The following is a 16271-nucleotide window of genomic DNA, read 5'->3' as shown; positions in this document are numbered from 1 at the left end:
CAATGAGGTCCTGTATTGTATGGTCATTCTCGTCTAACCAGTCTTGGTGTTTCCTGTCTAGTAGCCGTTGGTTTCTTCACGGCTTGAGATGATGGCTGTCTTCAGCTCTTAGAATTTTCCTCCACTCCATTAGAATTAACGCTTTGGATATTTTGGAGATATTTTTGGAAGTTCACTAGCATGCTTGGCTCTTGAAGCTGCTCAATGTTGATCTTTTTTCTGAGCTGTTGCTTCATATTCCATTGCTTTTGGTGAAGTTTGATGGATATGGAAGAGCAGATGAGCCTGTGGTCTGTTCAGTCATCGGCACTGATCATCACTTTGGCGATGAAGGCATCCTTTTGATCTTGGAATCGGATGATGATGGAGTCGATCATGTGCCAGTGCTTTGATTGAGGATGTCTCCAGGAAGTCTTGAACTTGTCTTTTTCGCAGAATAGTGCGTTAGTGATGACAAGCTGGTGTTCCGCACATTTAATGAGCAGGAGAACGCTATTAGAGTTAAAATTCCCAACTCCTTCCTTTTCAATGGTTCTTTTCCAGAATTTGGAGTCCTTTCCAACTCTGATGCTAAAGTCCTCGGAGGATGGTCTCATCCTCCTTCGGAATGTTGGAGAGTATGGTGTCCAGAGTGGAGTAGAAACCTTCTTTGGACTCATAATTGGCACCAAGGGTTGAGGCGTAGGCACTCTTGGGCATTGCCTGCTGTTTCTTAGCAAGTTGTAGACGGAAGGTCACAAGGCCCTCGTTAATGCTAGCAGGAAGCTCCCAAGAGTCCGATGACCAGCTTGTTCTTGATGCTGAATCTAATTCCATGTATACTCGGCTAATCCTCAGGTTTTCCTCTCCAGAAGGTGTAACCACAGCCACCTTCCCGCAACTGCCCTTCGCTTGGTTTTCCGGTCTCTTCCAGAGTAGTGACGCCAATGTTGAAGTGTCTGAGTATACAGATAACCAGGTCCGGTCTCCATTCCAATCGATTGTTTTGCTCATTATCCATGAGGGTTCAGACATTTCAGTTTCCGAAATTAAATTTAACTTTGAGTTTCTGACCGCAGTTAGAGGAGCCTGCAGGATGCGGTTTTCCAGCCAGGTTGGGGACGGTACAGTCTATTTTTAGGGCACCTTTTCCAATCCTTTCCCCATGCGGAGTGAGCAGAGTGGATCCTGAAGAGGGCTGCTCAGTTGCGAAGAAAGCTGTCAAAATGCTCTCCTGTTCCAAGAGCGAGCCAACTGAATCAAACTCCCATGGCCTATCTGCCAGTCCAAAGTTAGATACTTTCAGTTCTCACAGTCCTGCCCTATTACCTCTTGTCGATTGCCGCACGGGTTTTCTGTGTTGGTATCCTCTAGGTAGACGACTGGTGCGGGACATCTTTTAACGTGGGTATGCCGTTGCACGTCAGCAGACACACGGTCTAGTTCCAGTGGTAAGGGAACCTCGAACCTAGGGATCACCATACTGCAGCTAACTTCATTTGCCATCGTAGCTGTTGATACCATAAGAGTACCTTCAGCCTGATCCACCGTTGAGGATTTGTTTTGGAACACTTGTGTGTTTTCTGTTTTTCAAATTCTTTTGGAATTTCTGTAGATGCTCTTGAGTTGTGCTGAATTTATCGTCTCTTATGTGCGACATTGATTTTCATTGGAAACCTCATTGATACTGTGATTTAGTACATTGCAGAGAAAAAGACTTCAATCCCCCAAATGAGTTTGTGTTTGATTCACACACATGCCCATGCATACAAAAATTGTGTTCTGTTCTCTGGTTTCCTTTTGTTGCTGCTGAGAAACACCGTGAAGTTCCAGTATAAAAATGTGGTTTCTGAGTTCTACCACTTCCTTAAAGTTTTACTGTGCTCTTTGTCACCCTTAAAAGACTTTATTCCTCAGTGTTTTTTTATTATTTTGGTTTGTTCAACTGAGGGAAAGTGAATAATTTTATATATTCCAACATTCTGATATGAAATGAAAATGAAATGAAAATCGCTTATTGTCACGAGTAGGCTTCAATTAAGTTACTGTGAAAAGCCCCTAGTCGCCACATTCCGGTGCCTGTTCGGGGAGGCTGGTACGGGAATCAAACCGTGCTGCTGGCCTGCCTTGGTCTGCTTTAAAAGCCAGCGATTTAGCCCAGTGTGCTAAACCAGCCCCTGACATTGAAACTTCCTAATTACACTTCATCAATTTAATTGATAATCATTATTATTAGAGGTAAGCAATTGAAAGTAGCCTTTTGTTACAGCTAAATGTTAATTATTTTTCTTAGATTACGTGTATGAAGTTTGTACAGGTTACACGTTGCCAGTCTTCACATTATGATCTTCACAAGAAGAAAAATCATTTTTGAGTGTTACCCCTTTGAAATATTTGCACCAGGCTGCCTATGCTCAAGGTTTATTTGAGTAAACTAACGACCGTTTCTGCACCATTTTTGCTGACTACAATTGGGAAAGATATGCAGTTGGGCATATTGAATTACCTAGGTGCAGTCCATGAAGAAAATAATTGCACGCAACAGGGCTATCCAGTCCTCGTGTCTGTTTTACCATTACATTAAATATTGGTTTATCTATACCTCCACTCCATTTATACACCTTAGCTCCTCATACCTTGATAGCTTTACCTAATAATTCCACATCTCAAAAACACTAGTTGATCCACTGACTACAGTCTCATCCATCCCAACTGAAAGGAATAAAAGCCAATTTTATGCAATTCATTATGGTAATTTAATTTGCTACACCATGATATCATTCTGCTAAATCTGCGCTGCTCCTCCTTCCAAAGATCAGTTAGGTGAGGTGCAGTGCCCTGTGTTGAACATCAGTGTATAATTAGATGGTAGAAGAAGTCTGTTGAGTTTGTGATCGATGCAGTAATTGAGTAATGTGTCTGTGGGATTGTTTGCCTCTTAAGGCCTCTCTCTCTCTCTATACACACACACAAACACCTTTCTTTCTTCTCTGGAACTCTTTCCTTCAGTGCTGCATCCTGGAACCTAGGCGCCCTCCAGGTCCCTGTACAATCCTGTTGCACTGACCTTTTTGCCAGCCAGTTTATTGTAACCGAATAAACATAGGTGCATGGAGGCTAAATATACCACTCCATAAAATTGCTTCCAATCAGCACTTGTGTGCTAACCAATCATATGTTAATTTATTGAACGTCAATGAGCAGAAGTGTAAAATAATTTAAATAATCAATTAGCCCCTAATGTGCATGTTAAATTTCAAACTGGCATGTCTTATTAGTGTAATACCCAGTTAATGCCTACTTTCACCAAATTACCCTCCCTCAAATCAATTTCCATCATAAATGAAAAGGACATAACAGCTTTCACAGCTGCCAATGATCTTTTGGAAGGAAGTTTACCAAATGTCTCCTCAGTTTATGAATACATACTCCTTTGCCTATATGTTAGTGACCTCCTCCGTATAGTCAGACATAACTTAACTTCAACAAAACCATGCTGATTATTGTGAGCAGTTTTGGGCCCCGTATCTAAGGAAGGATGTGCTGACCTTGGAAAGGGTCCAGAGGAGGTTCACAAGAATGATCGCTGGAATTGAGAGCTTGTCGTATGAGGAACAATTGAGGACTCTGGGTCTGTACTCATTGGAGTTTAGAAGGATCAGAGGGGATCTTATTGAAACTTGCAGGATACTGCGAGGCCTGGATAGAGTGGATGTGGAGAGGATGTTTCCACTTGTAGGAAAAACTAGAACCAGAGGACACGAGACTAAAAAGACGATCCTTTAAAACAGAGATGAGGAGGAATTTCTTCAGCCAGGGTGGTGAATCTATGGAACTCTTTGCCGCAGAAGGCTATGAGGCCAAATCACTGAGTGTCTTTAAGACAGAGATAGATAGGTTCTTGATTAATAAGGGGATCAGGAGTTACTGGGAGAAGGCAGGAGAATGGGGATGAGAAAAATATCAGCCATGATTGAATGATGGAGCAGACTCGATTGGCCGAGTGCCCTAATTCTGTTCATATGTCTTATGGTTGTATGATTAACCCATATTTACTCAAATGTTCAGTGACAAACTTTAATTTAAAAAAAATAAATTTAGAGTATCCAATTCTTTTTTTTCCCAATTAAGGGAAATTTAGCATGGCCAATTCACCTACTCTGCACATCTTTTTGGGTTGTGACGCACGTAGACACTGGGAGAATGTTCAAACTCCACAGGGCAGTGATCCTGGGCTGGAATCGAACCCGGGTCCTCAGTGTCGTGAGGCAGCAGTGCTAACCACTGTGCTACCATGCCACCCAGTAACAAACTTTAATGGTAGCTTCCCCACAGCTGAAATTGAATCTCTCATGTTAGGGAACATTCGCAAGTTTACATCAGATAATCACAAGTGGAAAATTGGATGGGCTGCAAATTTGTGATTCTCTTGATTTTCCTCATTTGCTTTTGTGTGCTGAACTTAAGCAATCCAATGAGCACAGGAGCAGGAACAAGAACACCTCCATTGGATGACATTTTCCCAGAAATCAGCAACGGCTGAAGGCGGGTCAAAAAGTGGCGTAGAAACCACCAACAACAATGGCGGCTTTCTCCACTGTAAACTGCAACACTTGGGGGAAAAAAACCTTCAAGGATCATGTCCCATGACATATTGCTGGTGGCCTCTGATTCGCCTGCCCTGCCAGCATGTTAGCTCAAGAATGGAGTGCCATGTTTAAAGGCCACCCCAGCTCACGAGAAAGCCTGATAAACCTGGAAATCCCCTTAGCACTATCCAGGCATTTCCTGGGCAGTATGAGGGGGTGCCTGGGCATGACACACTCCCCAGAGCACTGCACTCACTTGAGCCCCCTTGGGAGGTCTGCCAACCAGGTGTACGCCTTCGGAGACCAGTTGTAAATCACGCTGGTCTGCCGTTACGCCACCATGGATGGATTTTCCAGCAGGGGGGGGGGTGACATTTCCAGCGTAGAGACCTGATAATATGTTCATTTATTATAATGTTGAATATCAGGAAACGTCACAGACAGGAGAAGAGACAGTCAAAACATGTGTTTACACCGACGTAACACGTGACTTTGCAGTTCTCGCGATATTTTCTGCGCTCATTGCTGAACCCACTCGACGCAAACGGGAGCGGAAAATTCCGGCCATTGTGTTTGGGATTGAGGAATAAATGCTTACCAACATAAGTTTTTCTAATGTCAATTTGGTCTCCATATTTAAAAAACAAGCTCTTAGCAAGTTGCATATATTTCAATTGACCAGGGGGTAGAGGGAAGAGAGTTCCAGATTTCCACTGCTCTGTGAAAAAATACTTCCTGATTTCACTCCAAAATGGCATAGATTTTTCAGTACAGAGAATAATTTCTTTATATTTAGCCTAATGACGTTTTAATAATTTTGAAGACCTCAATTGGGTCAGCTCTCAACCGTCTAAACTTAAGGGAATGCAAACCAAATTTATTCAACCTGTTCTTATAATTTCACTGTTTTATGCTGATCCTGCTGGGACGACTCCATATACAGATATTAGGTGAAGATAGCAAAGCCTTCCATAGTCTCTTATTACGTGCCATCAAGGAAGGCTTATTGGTACAGAGAGTTATCAGTCCCTGTGAAATCACACCCAAGTGTGAATCTGCAGGGATAAAAGGGAAAAATTCATCTATTTTTACTTCTACTCTTGTTCTCAATGACTTGCAGCAAGATTGAGGCGAAGAATTGAGGGAAAAAATACTAAATAACTGCCAAGAATGGAAGTCATCTGTGAAATTGGTATAAATATCTTAAGCACATATGTTCCCAGCATATTTGGACTATTTCCCCTGCCGCGAATTATAAACTTAACACATTGGCTAGATCGAGCACTTTGCTATATGTAAAGAACTAATTAATAGTTTGTGTTGTCCTGAAGAACAGTTGCTGGTCTCTGCACTTATCCATTTATAAAAAAAAAAAATCACCCCTCTCTTCTGGGCTGTCTGTAGTTGAACAAATTGGCACAAAATCAATTGTTTTGCACATCGGCTTTCTCTCTGCTGCAAGCACTTCTGTTTCTTTTGTCTAGCTTTTATTCTTTTTATGCCAATAAGTTTAAACATACAAAAAAACATGGAAGCAATTACATTCTTTTCCCTAATCCTCTTTGTATAGTCTCATTAATTTAAAATTATTTTTGGGCAGCATGGTGGCACAATGGTTAGCATTGCTGCCGACAGCGCTGAGGACCCGGGTTCAAATCCCGGCCCTGGGTCACTGTCCGTGTGGAGTTTGCACATTCTCCCCATGTCTGCGTGGGTTTCACCCCCACAACCCAAAGATGTGCAGGGTACGTGGATTGGCCACACTAAATTGCCCCTCAATTGGAAAAAAATAATTGGGTACTCTAAATTTTTTTTAAAAATGAATTGTTTTTTATTCTAAGATTTGTGTCATATTATTTACAATAGTCTGTTTGTTCTCAATTGCCGCTCTTTGCATTGTGCCTTTCTAGTTAATTTGGATGTTTGACAATTCCTTTCTGCACTTTTTGTAATTTGACTTCCTAACTGTTCTCTTTTGCCTTGCTACAAGGTGATGATCCATGCCATTTTTCCAAGGTTTGACAGTAGCTGGAAGGAAGGGAAAAGTTGGAAAAATGTTCATGTTGAAACATTCCTTTTCCCTGCAATTAGTTATCCCACTGGAGATTGACAAGTACCAGCATGCAGGTTTCTTGTTAAACCAGTTGCTGGAAAATTATATAACATGTTGGTAGATCGAAGAGGGTGATGTAAATTTAATGCAATATAAAAACAAAGAGTCTTAATTCTCCAAGCAACCATTATTACAATTTGCTATTTTCAGGTTGGTGGAAAAATGGATGAAAACTGTTTTGTTGCTGTGACTAGTTCAAATGCTGCAAAAATTTTCAATCTGTATCCCAAGAAAGGAAGAATTGTTCCAGGAGCTGATGCTGATATTGTTGTGTGGGATCCGGAAGCTACAAGGTATGTATGTACCTTGGACCACGTGAGTTTTGATCAAAGTGTAATTAAGACATTTGTAAAGACTGCAGTACAGGAGGTCAGCTCCTATGTTTGTCCCCTTGATTGGAATGCCAGCCTGTTCCATAACACTATTAATCCTAATCTCAAGTGACTTTTGATAATTTCAGTTGATTCAGGGAATAAACATTTGTGGAAATAGTTCAGGGAGTAAACATTTGTGGAAATTTCTCTAATTGAGAAATTAGAGTTATCATTTCTGTACAAGGCCATTAGCTGAAGATGAGCAGGGATTCTGAAGACCAGAACTTTACTCACCTCTGTCTCATTGGGACACATTTTTGTATTGGGCATACCATACTGCCAAACTATGAGTAGGCCCCATCTGAGGTGCCAAATCAGCATTATGGCTGCAGTGCTAAAGAAAATAGTTGTAGCTTACTTGGATATAGAAATAATGGAACAGCTGGGGGTACATTAAAGTTATGTTTGGAGGGAAGGGAACTGCCCTCCTGGAATTGGCAAATTGCACCTGATGTTTTTGCACACTGGTGGTAGATGGATTCCACAGGATGTTGTGTGCAAAAGGGGACAAATTTCAACCCTCTGAATATAGAGCAGAGGCAGGATTACAGGCATAGATACATACATAGAAGATAGGAGCAGGAGGAGGCCTTTTGGCTCTTCGAGCCTGCTCCGCCATTCATCACGATCATGGCTGATCATCCAACTCAATAGCCTAATCCTGCTTTCTCCCCATAGCCTTTGATCCCATTCTCCACAAGTGCTATATCTAGCCGCCTCTTGAATATATTCAAAGTTTTAGCATCACCTACTTCCCGTGGTAATGAATTCCACAGGCTCACCACTCTTTATGTGAAGAAATGTCTCCTTAGATGTGTTCGAAATGATTTACCCCAAATCCTCCGATTGTGACCCCTGGTTCTGGACTCGCCCATCATTGGTAACATCTTCCCTGCATCTACCCTGTCTAGTCCTGTCAATTTTATGTCTTTATGAGAACCTCTTCATTCTTCTGAACTCCAGCGGGAACAATTCCAACCTAGTCAATCTCTCCTCATATGACAGTCCCGCCACCCATGGAATCAGTCTGGTAAACCTTTGCTGCACTACCTCGAGTGGGTATGTCCCAAATAGTTGACTCATTTCCCCCATCCTCTTGTGTGGATTTTTGACCTCATGATGGGCTAAAGCTTCATCAAGGTGGGAGACTAAGGAGCCCTTTAAAAATAGTGGCCAGGGCAGCATGGTAGCGCAGTGGGTTAGCCCTGCTGCCTCACGTCGCCAAGGTTCCAGGTTCGATCCCGGCTCTGGGTCACTGTCCGTGTGTTTGCACATTCACCCCATGTTTGCGTGGGTTTCGCCCCCACAACCCAAAGATGTGCAGGGTAGGTGAATTGGCCACGCTAAGTTGCCCCTTAATTGGAAAAAATGAATTGGGTACTCTAAATTTATAAGAAGAAGAAAAAATAGCGGCCGGGTCCTGATTCCAGGATCCCTGACCCCATTCCTGAGCCGAATGATTTTCAGGAGTGCCTTTAAAGGGTGCGGGCTGATTCCTGTCAAAAGTTGGAATCTGCCACTCCCAATCTAGCTGACCACTGCAATTTACCTGGAGTCGGGCTAGGTTTTTAAAGAGTTGTGGTTCACAGCCCCTCAAAGAAATGTGAACCGTGATTTTCATGAGGGAACCTTTTAAAAGGTGAGTCCAGTAAATCCTCCTTGTGCTAAGCTATACCCTTCCACCCACCTCATGGCCTCTCATCTCCCAATGTCCAAGCTGCACTCCTCCACCCACCCCCTATTGCATCTCATTTTCCCTATGCCAACCTATACTCCACCTATCCCCTATGCCAAACTATGCCCCTCCATCCACCTCCTACTGCCCCTAATACCCTTATACCAAGCTATGGCATTTGTACTTATTGACCCACTGTACACTGTCTAGAACCATTGAACCCTAAAGTGACAATTGGATGTACACAAAAATGTTTTTTTTAAAGTAGTTCATTCATATCTTTCCACTTTTTTAAAAGTCATTTCACTATAAGGCAATCTCTGTGATTGCCACTTTTACAAATCAATAGCGAAAACTACAAGCCCTTGTAACCACCTAATCTTGTGCAAATAATTATTGTGAAATTTGCAGCAGAGATCGGAGAGCCTGAGCTATCAATCGAGCAATGTTTTCTCTGTGGTGCAGTTGTTTCAACAAGAGTAAGGATTTTCTGGGCTTTGAAGCATTTATTTTTTTACATATCCAACTGTCACTGTAGGTGTCATTGCTTCTATATAGTATAGTAGGTCAGCGGGCATCTTAGTAGCATAGTTTGGCATTAAGCATGGGGGACTATGCGGTGAATGGAGGGGCAGAGCTTGGTTTGGAGAGATAAGGTGACATGGATGGGACATGGTAGTTTGTGTGTGTGTGTGTTGGGGGTAGTGCTGGAGTGCCTGTGTTTTTATTTTAACCAAGACAAAGTGCCACTGCACCAAGGTGGACTGTTTAAACAGGCTGCCTCGGCACCCAGCAGCCCATACGGCTACCTCCGATCTCTTTCTCAGGTCGGCTGCCTCAACTCCAGCCTGAACCCCCCCACCCCATCCTTTGTGGCACTGAAGACCCTGCTTTTGAAGCCACTTTCCCCTGAAGCTGGAAGGTCACAACTCCCGCTACCCACCTCAAGGATGTAAATTCAGGTCAATATTTGGAAAATATAATCATTCATTTTTTCATAATGAATATCCTGAATTAGGATTGGAGAAATTGGAATTCTTACATCTAAATTATTTTCTTTATCATACTACTTACCTCCTGTTCATGGAGACAGTAACATCCTACTATAAATTCTGACAGTGAGCATGATATCCCTTATAAAGCATGGGCTGGATTTTCCAAAAATGGGGCTAAGTCCCCATGCCAGCATTTTACGCTGACCTTTCACTCTTGACTTTCCTTAAAGTTAAGAACGATTCTCCTACCTGCAGGGGGCTATCAGGGCCCTGGGGAGCAGCTCGTAGATCTGGCTGAGGAAACAGCCCCGCACTTCCGGTCTGGAGTCCACGCATGCGCACGGCAGCGGCCGCGTCATGCGCCATGGCAGACTCGGACCGCACCATCAACTCTGCATGCAACGTGCCCAACCACCGCCACTGGTCAACAATGTCCTCTGTGTCCCACAGGAAAAGCTCTCACATAATCGCTGGGAGAGGGCCGAGACTGGCGAAGTGGTGCCAGACATCAATATCCTTAGCACCTTCGAGGAGCCTGCCCTGGAGGTGACTGGTATGGCCGAGGATAGAGCGGTCACCTACACAGGCTGGCGGATGCCGCAGAGGTGAGGAACCACTAAGCTCTACCCAGGGACCTGTCAAACGTGAGTTGTTATTGCCTTACTGACTAACTGACTCATCGCTTCCACTGACCATCTGTCCATTCTCCCGCAGGTCCTCCAACCGACGGCACCGGACTATCCCAAGTGGCCCCCTCTCCAGCCTCCCAGGAGACAACTTGGGGGAGAGCTCCGAGGATGCCACCATAATAGTAGCGGCACAGCTGTCATCCCCACCCTCCACCAGCGTAGATACACACACCTTGGTGGGAAAAGTTAGTGGTCAGGCTTTTAGGGCTCAATCTGGTGAGCACCACATTGCTGCTGATGCACATCAGGTGGAGGCAGGAAGCCCCAGGCAAGATAGCAGTCGGAGGTCTGCTGGATCCCAGGACCCAGCTGGGTCCCAGCATGATGCTGAGCGTATGGAACAGGGTTACCCGGAGCTGATGGAGATATTAGGAAGCAGCCGTGACCTTCAAAGGTCTCCAGCTCCAGCAGATCCATAGCCGTTTAGAGGAGTCCCAGAGGCTACGAGCGCAGGAGATGTCGCTGGCAATGAGTGGCACCAAGGCAAACACTGCTAGTGTGACGACCGCAGTGGAGAGCCTGGTGCACGACGTCGGCACCGTTAGTGAAGGTGTCCAAGGCGTCGTGAGTCTGTGACAACCATGACTGAGGGTCTCAACAGGCCCTTGCTGGGGGATGTCACCAAGTACCAGGCTGACCTGAAGGTTCTGTGGCACATGTCCCGCTCTCAGATGGGAATGGCCGAGGTGCTGTGGAGCTTGTCCCAGTCACTGAGGAATATCGCCGAGGGCACGACACGATGATGCGGACCATGGGGAACCGCCAGGGCTGGCAGAGCCAGATGATGCAGGGGTAGCCGGAGCTCGAACCAGCTGCCCATCCATCCCAAGGTGAACCTCAGGGCCCTATGGGCACCGAGCAGAAGGAGGGGGTGCTGGGTGCCAACCCAGACCCATCCCATAGTGTTCAGGGGACAGGGTGGCACAGCTGTGCATGTGCCATCGACAAGTGCACCGGGGCCCTCCGGCCCCAGAGCCCCCAGAGGACACCCGCCAGGGGCATCGAAGGTCACTGGATGTGGTAAGCAGCTGGCTGCCTCCACCTCTGATGTGCATCCTGGGGAGACACCTAGGGTAGAGCTAGGAAGGCCAAGCATATCAAGGGCATCGGGGGGAGGGGGGAAATGGGGTTAGTGGGTGGTGGGGGCGCACCATCAGGTGAGTGGAGAATTGTATTACACATTGTGCACAACCAGTATGATGCCTCTGTCACTTTCTTCCACAATGCGGGCTGACCTACTAACCCTTGGCCCATCTCTCCAGGCATTCCCTCTGTCTCCGGGCACACCATGTGCAGGTGATGGGTGTGAGCGAGCACTCAGCAGACAAGCAGGGGTCACTATGGCATAGATTGAGTAGCACCGCCGCTCAGCTCTCTGCAGGTTATAATCACCCCCCTGCCCTCGACAGTGACCAGCTGACACTATCCCAACACCCTGGAGTGATGTGACAGACACCCTGGGAGGGTGGGAAATGGGAACGGGGTGTGAAGGACAAGACCACATCCGAAGTGAATCGAGCACGTATAAAGGCCTCGCTGGCCCTCCAGGCTTGCCTGACCCTTGCCGCTGCCGCCTGTCCTGCAGCCTCCGGTTGGATCTCGGATTCCTCCCTGGCCTCATACTCCAGCCCCTGCTAGTCTGGTGCCACTTCATCGTCCTTGTCCTCTTTCTCCTCGGTGGCCACATGTTCCTCATCACCAACCTCCAGCACATCACCCCACTGCTATGCGTGGTTGTGGAGGACACAGCAGACCACCACAAAGCAGACAACCCTCCAGTGGGGTACTGGAGTGACCACCGGAGCGGTCGAGGCATCAGAACCGCATCTTAAGGAGTCCGATGCATCACAATTACAGCCCGGGTGGCCACGTGGGCCTCGTTGTACCAGGTCTCTGCTTCAGTCACTGGCCTCCTTATTGGCGACATTAGCCAGGTCCTCAGTGGATCCTCTTATCCCTCAAAAATCAGCCGCCCATCCTGGGGTGCTCCTCAAAGAGGCCGGGGATGACCGACTGCCCCAGGATGTAGCTGTCGTGCACACTCCCCAGAAAGCGTGGACACACGTGTATGATCTTCATCTCGTGGTCGCACACGAGCTGCATTTGAGGGAGTGGAACCCCTTTCTATTAATGTAGGGCAACCCCAGATGGCCCAGTGAGCGCAGGGCGACATGCGTAGCATTATTGACCCCCTGGACCTAGGGCATCCCAGCAATAGCAGAGAAACTTGCTGCCCGGGCATCTTGTTAGGCTTGGTCCGTGTCGAAGATGATGTAGTTTTCCGCCCGGGCATACAGGACATTCGTGACCTGTCAGATGCACCTGTGAGATACCATACAGGTCCCCGCTCAAGCCCTGGAATGATCCCGAAGGATAAACGTTCAGGGCTGCGGTGACCTTAACAGCCACTGGGAGCATGTGTCCTCCTCCTCCATGTGGTGCCAAGTCCGTGAGGGCATGGCACAGGTGTCGCACCGTCTCTTTGTTGCGGCGGAGCCTCTTGTGGCATGCATTAGATAGAACATACAGTGAAGAAGGAGGCCATTCGGCCCATCGAGTCTGCACCGACCCACTTAAACCCTCATTTCCACCCTATCCCCTTAACCCAATAACCCCTCCTAACCTTTTGGTCACTAAGTGCAATTTATCATGGCCAATCCACCTAACCTGCACACCTTTGGACTGTGGGAGGAAACCGGAGCACCCGGAAGAAACCCACGCAGACACTAGGAGAACGTGCAGACTCTGCACAGACAGTGACCCAGCGGGGAATCGAACCTGGGACCTGGCGCTGTGAAGCTACACTTGTGCTACCATGCTGCCCATACCGTGCATTGTCTGTCATCTGTTCAAACGACCATCAACGCCTGTATACCCTGGGCGTTTATGGGACTCCCGCTCTGTCCCTCCCTGGCTTGATGGATGGCTGGATCCTCAGGGTAGGGTGTAGGGTCTGCCACTGCGGCTGACGCCGTCTCCAGCTCTGGCAGACCGGCCCAGCAGCACCACCACTAGGGCTGGTTCCACATCTCAATATACCTGCCATAGCATTGAGTTTCTGTAAGGAATTGGGAGAGGGTGTTAGACTGACAAACAGCGGTGGCTCCCACCCCAGGACCCTCCATTCTCCCGTTGATTTTCTCGGTTGTATGGAAATGGGGCTTAAATGGTGATAATTGGTTTCTCGCCACGCAACAGCGAAATCCTGTTTTTGCCTACAAGAGCAGGCCAGTTGCATCGCCAACTGGCCTGACGTGGTTCTCTTTTTCAGCCGCTCCTGCTATTCCCCGGCCTCGTTTCGCTTGAGCGATTGCGTATTAAGACTAGAAAATTGCACACTATATCTGTAAATCGTGTCCAAAACCGCCTAAACCTCAGACACACCCAAAACATATGGACATGGCTCCCTGCACACTACCCATGCCTATCCTCCACCCCTGGAAAGAAACAACGACTCCTAGACGTCGTCATGTGTGCCCTGTGTACCACTTTAAACTGGGTGCCCTCCGCCTTGTGCACAACGAGGATGCATTAACCTTCCGCAAAGCCTCACTCCAGCACCCCATCCAGCTCCTCCTCTCACTTATGCCTTATGTTATGGGTCCGGGTTTGCAGAACCCCAAAGTGTTTCATGGAGTTCAACCGACCCACAACTTTTAATAGATTGTGGTGTGGGAAGCACACAGCGTACTCTCCAGGTGTGATACAGCAGAAATGGACAAATGGTTTTTAAAACAAATCAATGTTTATTCTATGAACTCAAGTTAACCTTGTAAAAACAAACATTGAATATCTTAACACCCATTACTTCAAAGATAACCCCAAAAGACTACAACACTAAATAATCCTTCAAACTGTTCCTTTAGCAACCCTTCGTGTTGGGTGGGGTTACTGGGTTATGGGGATAGGGTGGAGGTGCTGAACTTGGGTAGGGTGCTCTTTCCAAGAGCCGGTGCAGACTCGATGGGCCGAATGGCCTCCTTCGGCGCTGTAAATTCTATGATGATTTAAACATCCAAAAGACTTCAAACCTTCAAAAACAGATATTAGGTTACATTCAATATATTTATAGTCTTTGGGTTGCAGAAATCAACAGACCAGCTCTGTGTTTCTTCCTGCAACTCACAGCAAAACACACAGACACACCCAAGCTGCTCTCTCAAACTGAAACTCAAAAAAGCAGAAGTGAGCTCAGTTCCCCCCACCCTCTGACATCACTTCAGTAATATGATCAGCTCCATTTCTTCAAGGTACATTGCTTAAGCAACCATTTCTTAAAGGTACTCTCACATGACACTTACCACCTCCACGGGGCCCCCTTTCTCTTCAACAGCTCTCCATTTCTATCCTAGACCCTGCCTGCCCCTATTTAGTCCACGTCAGGAGTATGTCCTGCAGCACCAGTACCGGAAGCAAAGGCACCTCCTTCCTCATGAAGCCCCCAACCTGCAGATACTTGAACCTATTGCCCTTCGGCTCCTCCAGGTCTGCAAACTTTGCTCCAACAAATAAATCCCTAAAATATTCTATCCCCAGCTGCCACCACCCCTGGAACCTCGCATCTAACCCCGTCGGGGAAAACTTATATTGTCACAAATCGGCACCCACAGGACATGCCTTCCATTCTAAAATGCTGCCGGTATTGGGTCCATGTCCTCAACGTTGATACCACCACCGGTCTCACGGAATACCTGGCTGGTGAGAACGGAAGGGGTGCCACGGTGAGCAAAGCGGCACAGTGTAACCCGCACCAGGGACCTGGGTTTGATTCTGACCAGATGACTGTGGATTGTGCGCATTCTCCCCGTGTCTGCGTGGATTTGCTCCGGGTGCTCTGGTTTCCTCCCACAGTCCAAAGATGTGCAGATTTCATGGATTGGCCATGCTAAATTGCCCCTTAGTGTACCAAAGGTTAGGTGGGGTTAGAGGGTTGCAATAGAGTGGGTCAAGGTAGGGTGCTCTTTCAGAGAGTAGATGCAGACTTGATGCGCCAAATGGCCTCCTTCTGCACTGTTGGCGTTTAATGCTTCTATGAATAGTGCCCTCAAACTGGTCCCTTTACACAAGGCTGTCTCCATTCGCCCCCCACACCAACCGCTCCTCTGCTGCCATTTCTCAACCATTGCAATAGTTTTGCAACGATACTGCACCCCCCCCCCCCTTCCTCAATCCGTTTCCAAGAACACCCTCCCAGCCCATAGCGCCTTACCTGCCCACACGAACCTCAAAATCATCCCATTAACCTTCCTAAAAAAGTACTTGGGCACAAAGATCGAGTGGTTCTGAAACACAAACAAAAACTTTGGCAACACCAACATTTTTACCGTCTGGACCCAACCAGCCAACGATAATGGCAACACATACCACCTCCTAAAGTCCACCTTCATTCCCTCCACCAACTTTTCCAAATTTAACTGATGCAACTGGCCCCAACTCTGCGCCACTTGTATCCCAAGGTAACAAAAACATGTTCCTACCAGCCAAAGCAGCAGCCTCTCCAAACACCTCCTCCAACCCCCTGCCCAATATCCCTCAATTCCCTTGAGACCCTAAGGACCTAAACTTTATCCGCGTCCATCACCACAACCACTTCCACTTCTCATAGAATCAATCGAATTTACAGTGCAGAAGGAGGTCTTTCGGCCCTTTGAGTCTGCACCAGCCCTTGGAAAGAGCACCCCACCTAAGCCCACACCTCCACCCTCTCCCCATAAGCCAGTGACCCTACCTAACCTTTTTGGACACTAAGGGCAATTTATCATGGCCAATCCACCTAACCTGAACATCTTTGGACTGTGGGAGGAAATCGGAGCACCCGGAGGAAACCCACGCAGACACTGGGAGAACGTGCAGACTC

The 16271-nt window shown here is 46.9% G+C and overlaps 1 protein-coding gene across 1 annotated transcript in view; it reads left to right on the top strand.

Annotated features, from left to right (window-relative positions):
* Nucleotides 1–16271, top strand: part of LOC140410623 (dihydropyrimidinase-related protein 5-like) — a 116145-nt gene that overhangs the window by 66336 nt on the left and 33538 nt on the right. Inside the window, exon 9 of the mRNA XM_072498939.1 lies at nucleotides 6832–6974. Within this exon, the coding sequence (XP_072355040.1) occupies nucleotides 6832–6974 (143 nt within the window). The remainder of the gene's footprint in view (nucleotides 1–6831; nucleotides 6975–16271) is intronic.

This window comes from Scyliorhinus torazame, chromosome 4, assembly GCF_047496885.1.
Source record: "Scyliorhinus torazame isolate Kashiwa2021f chromosome 4, sScyTor2.1, whole genome shotgun sequence".
Classification (NCBI taxonomy): domain Eukaryota; kingdom Metazoa; phylum Chordata; class Chondrichthyes; order Carcharhiniformes; family Scyliorhinidae; genus Scyliorhinus; species Scyliorhinus torazame.
This window is presented reverse-complemented; position numbering and strand designations above follow the sequence as displayed.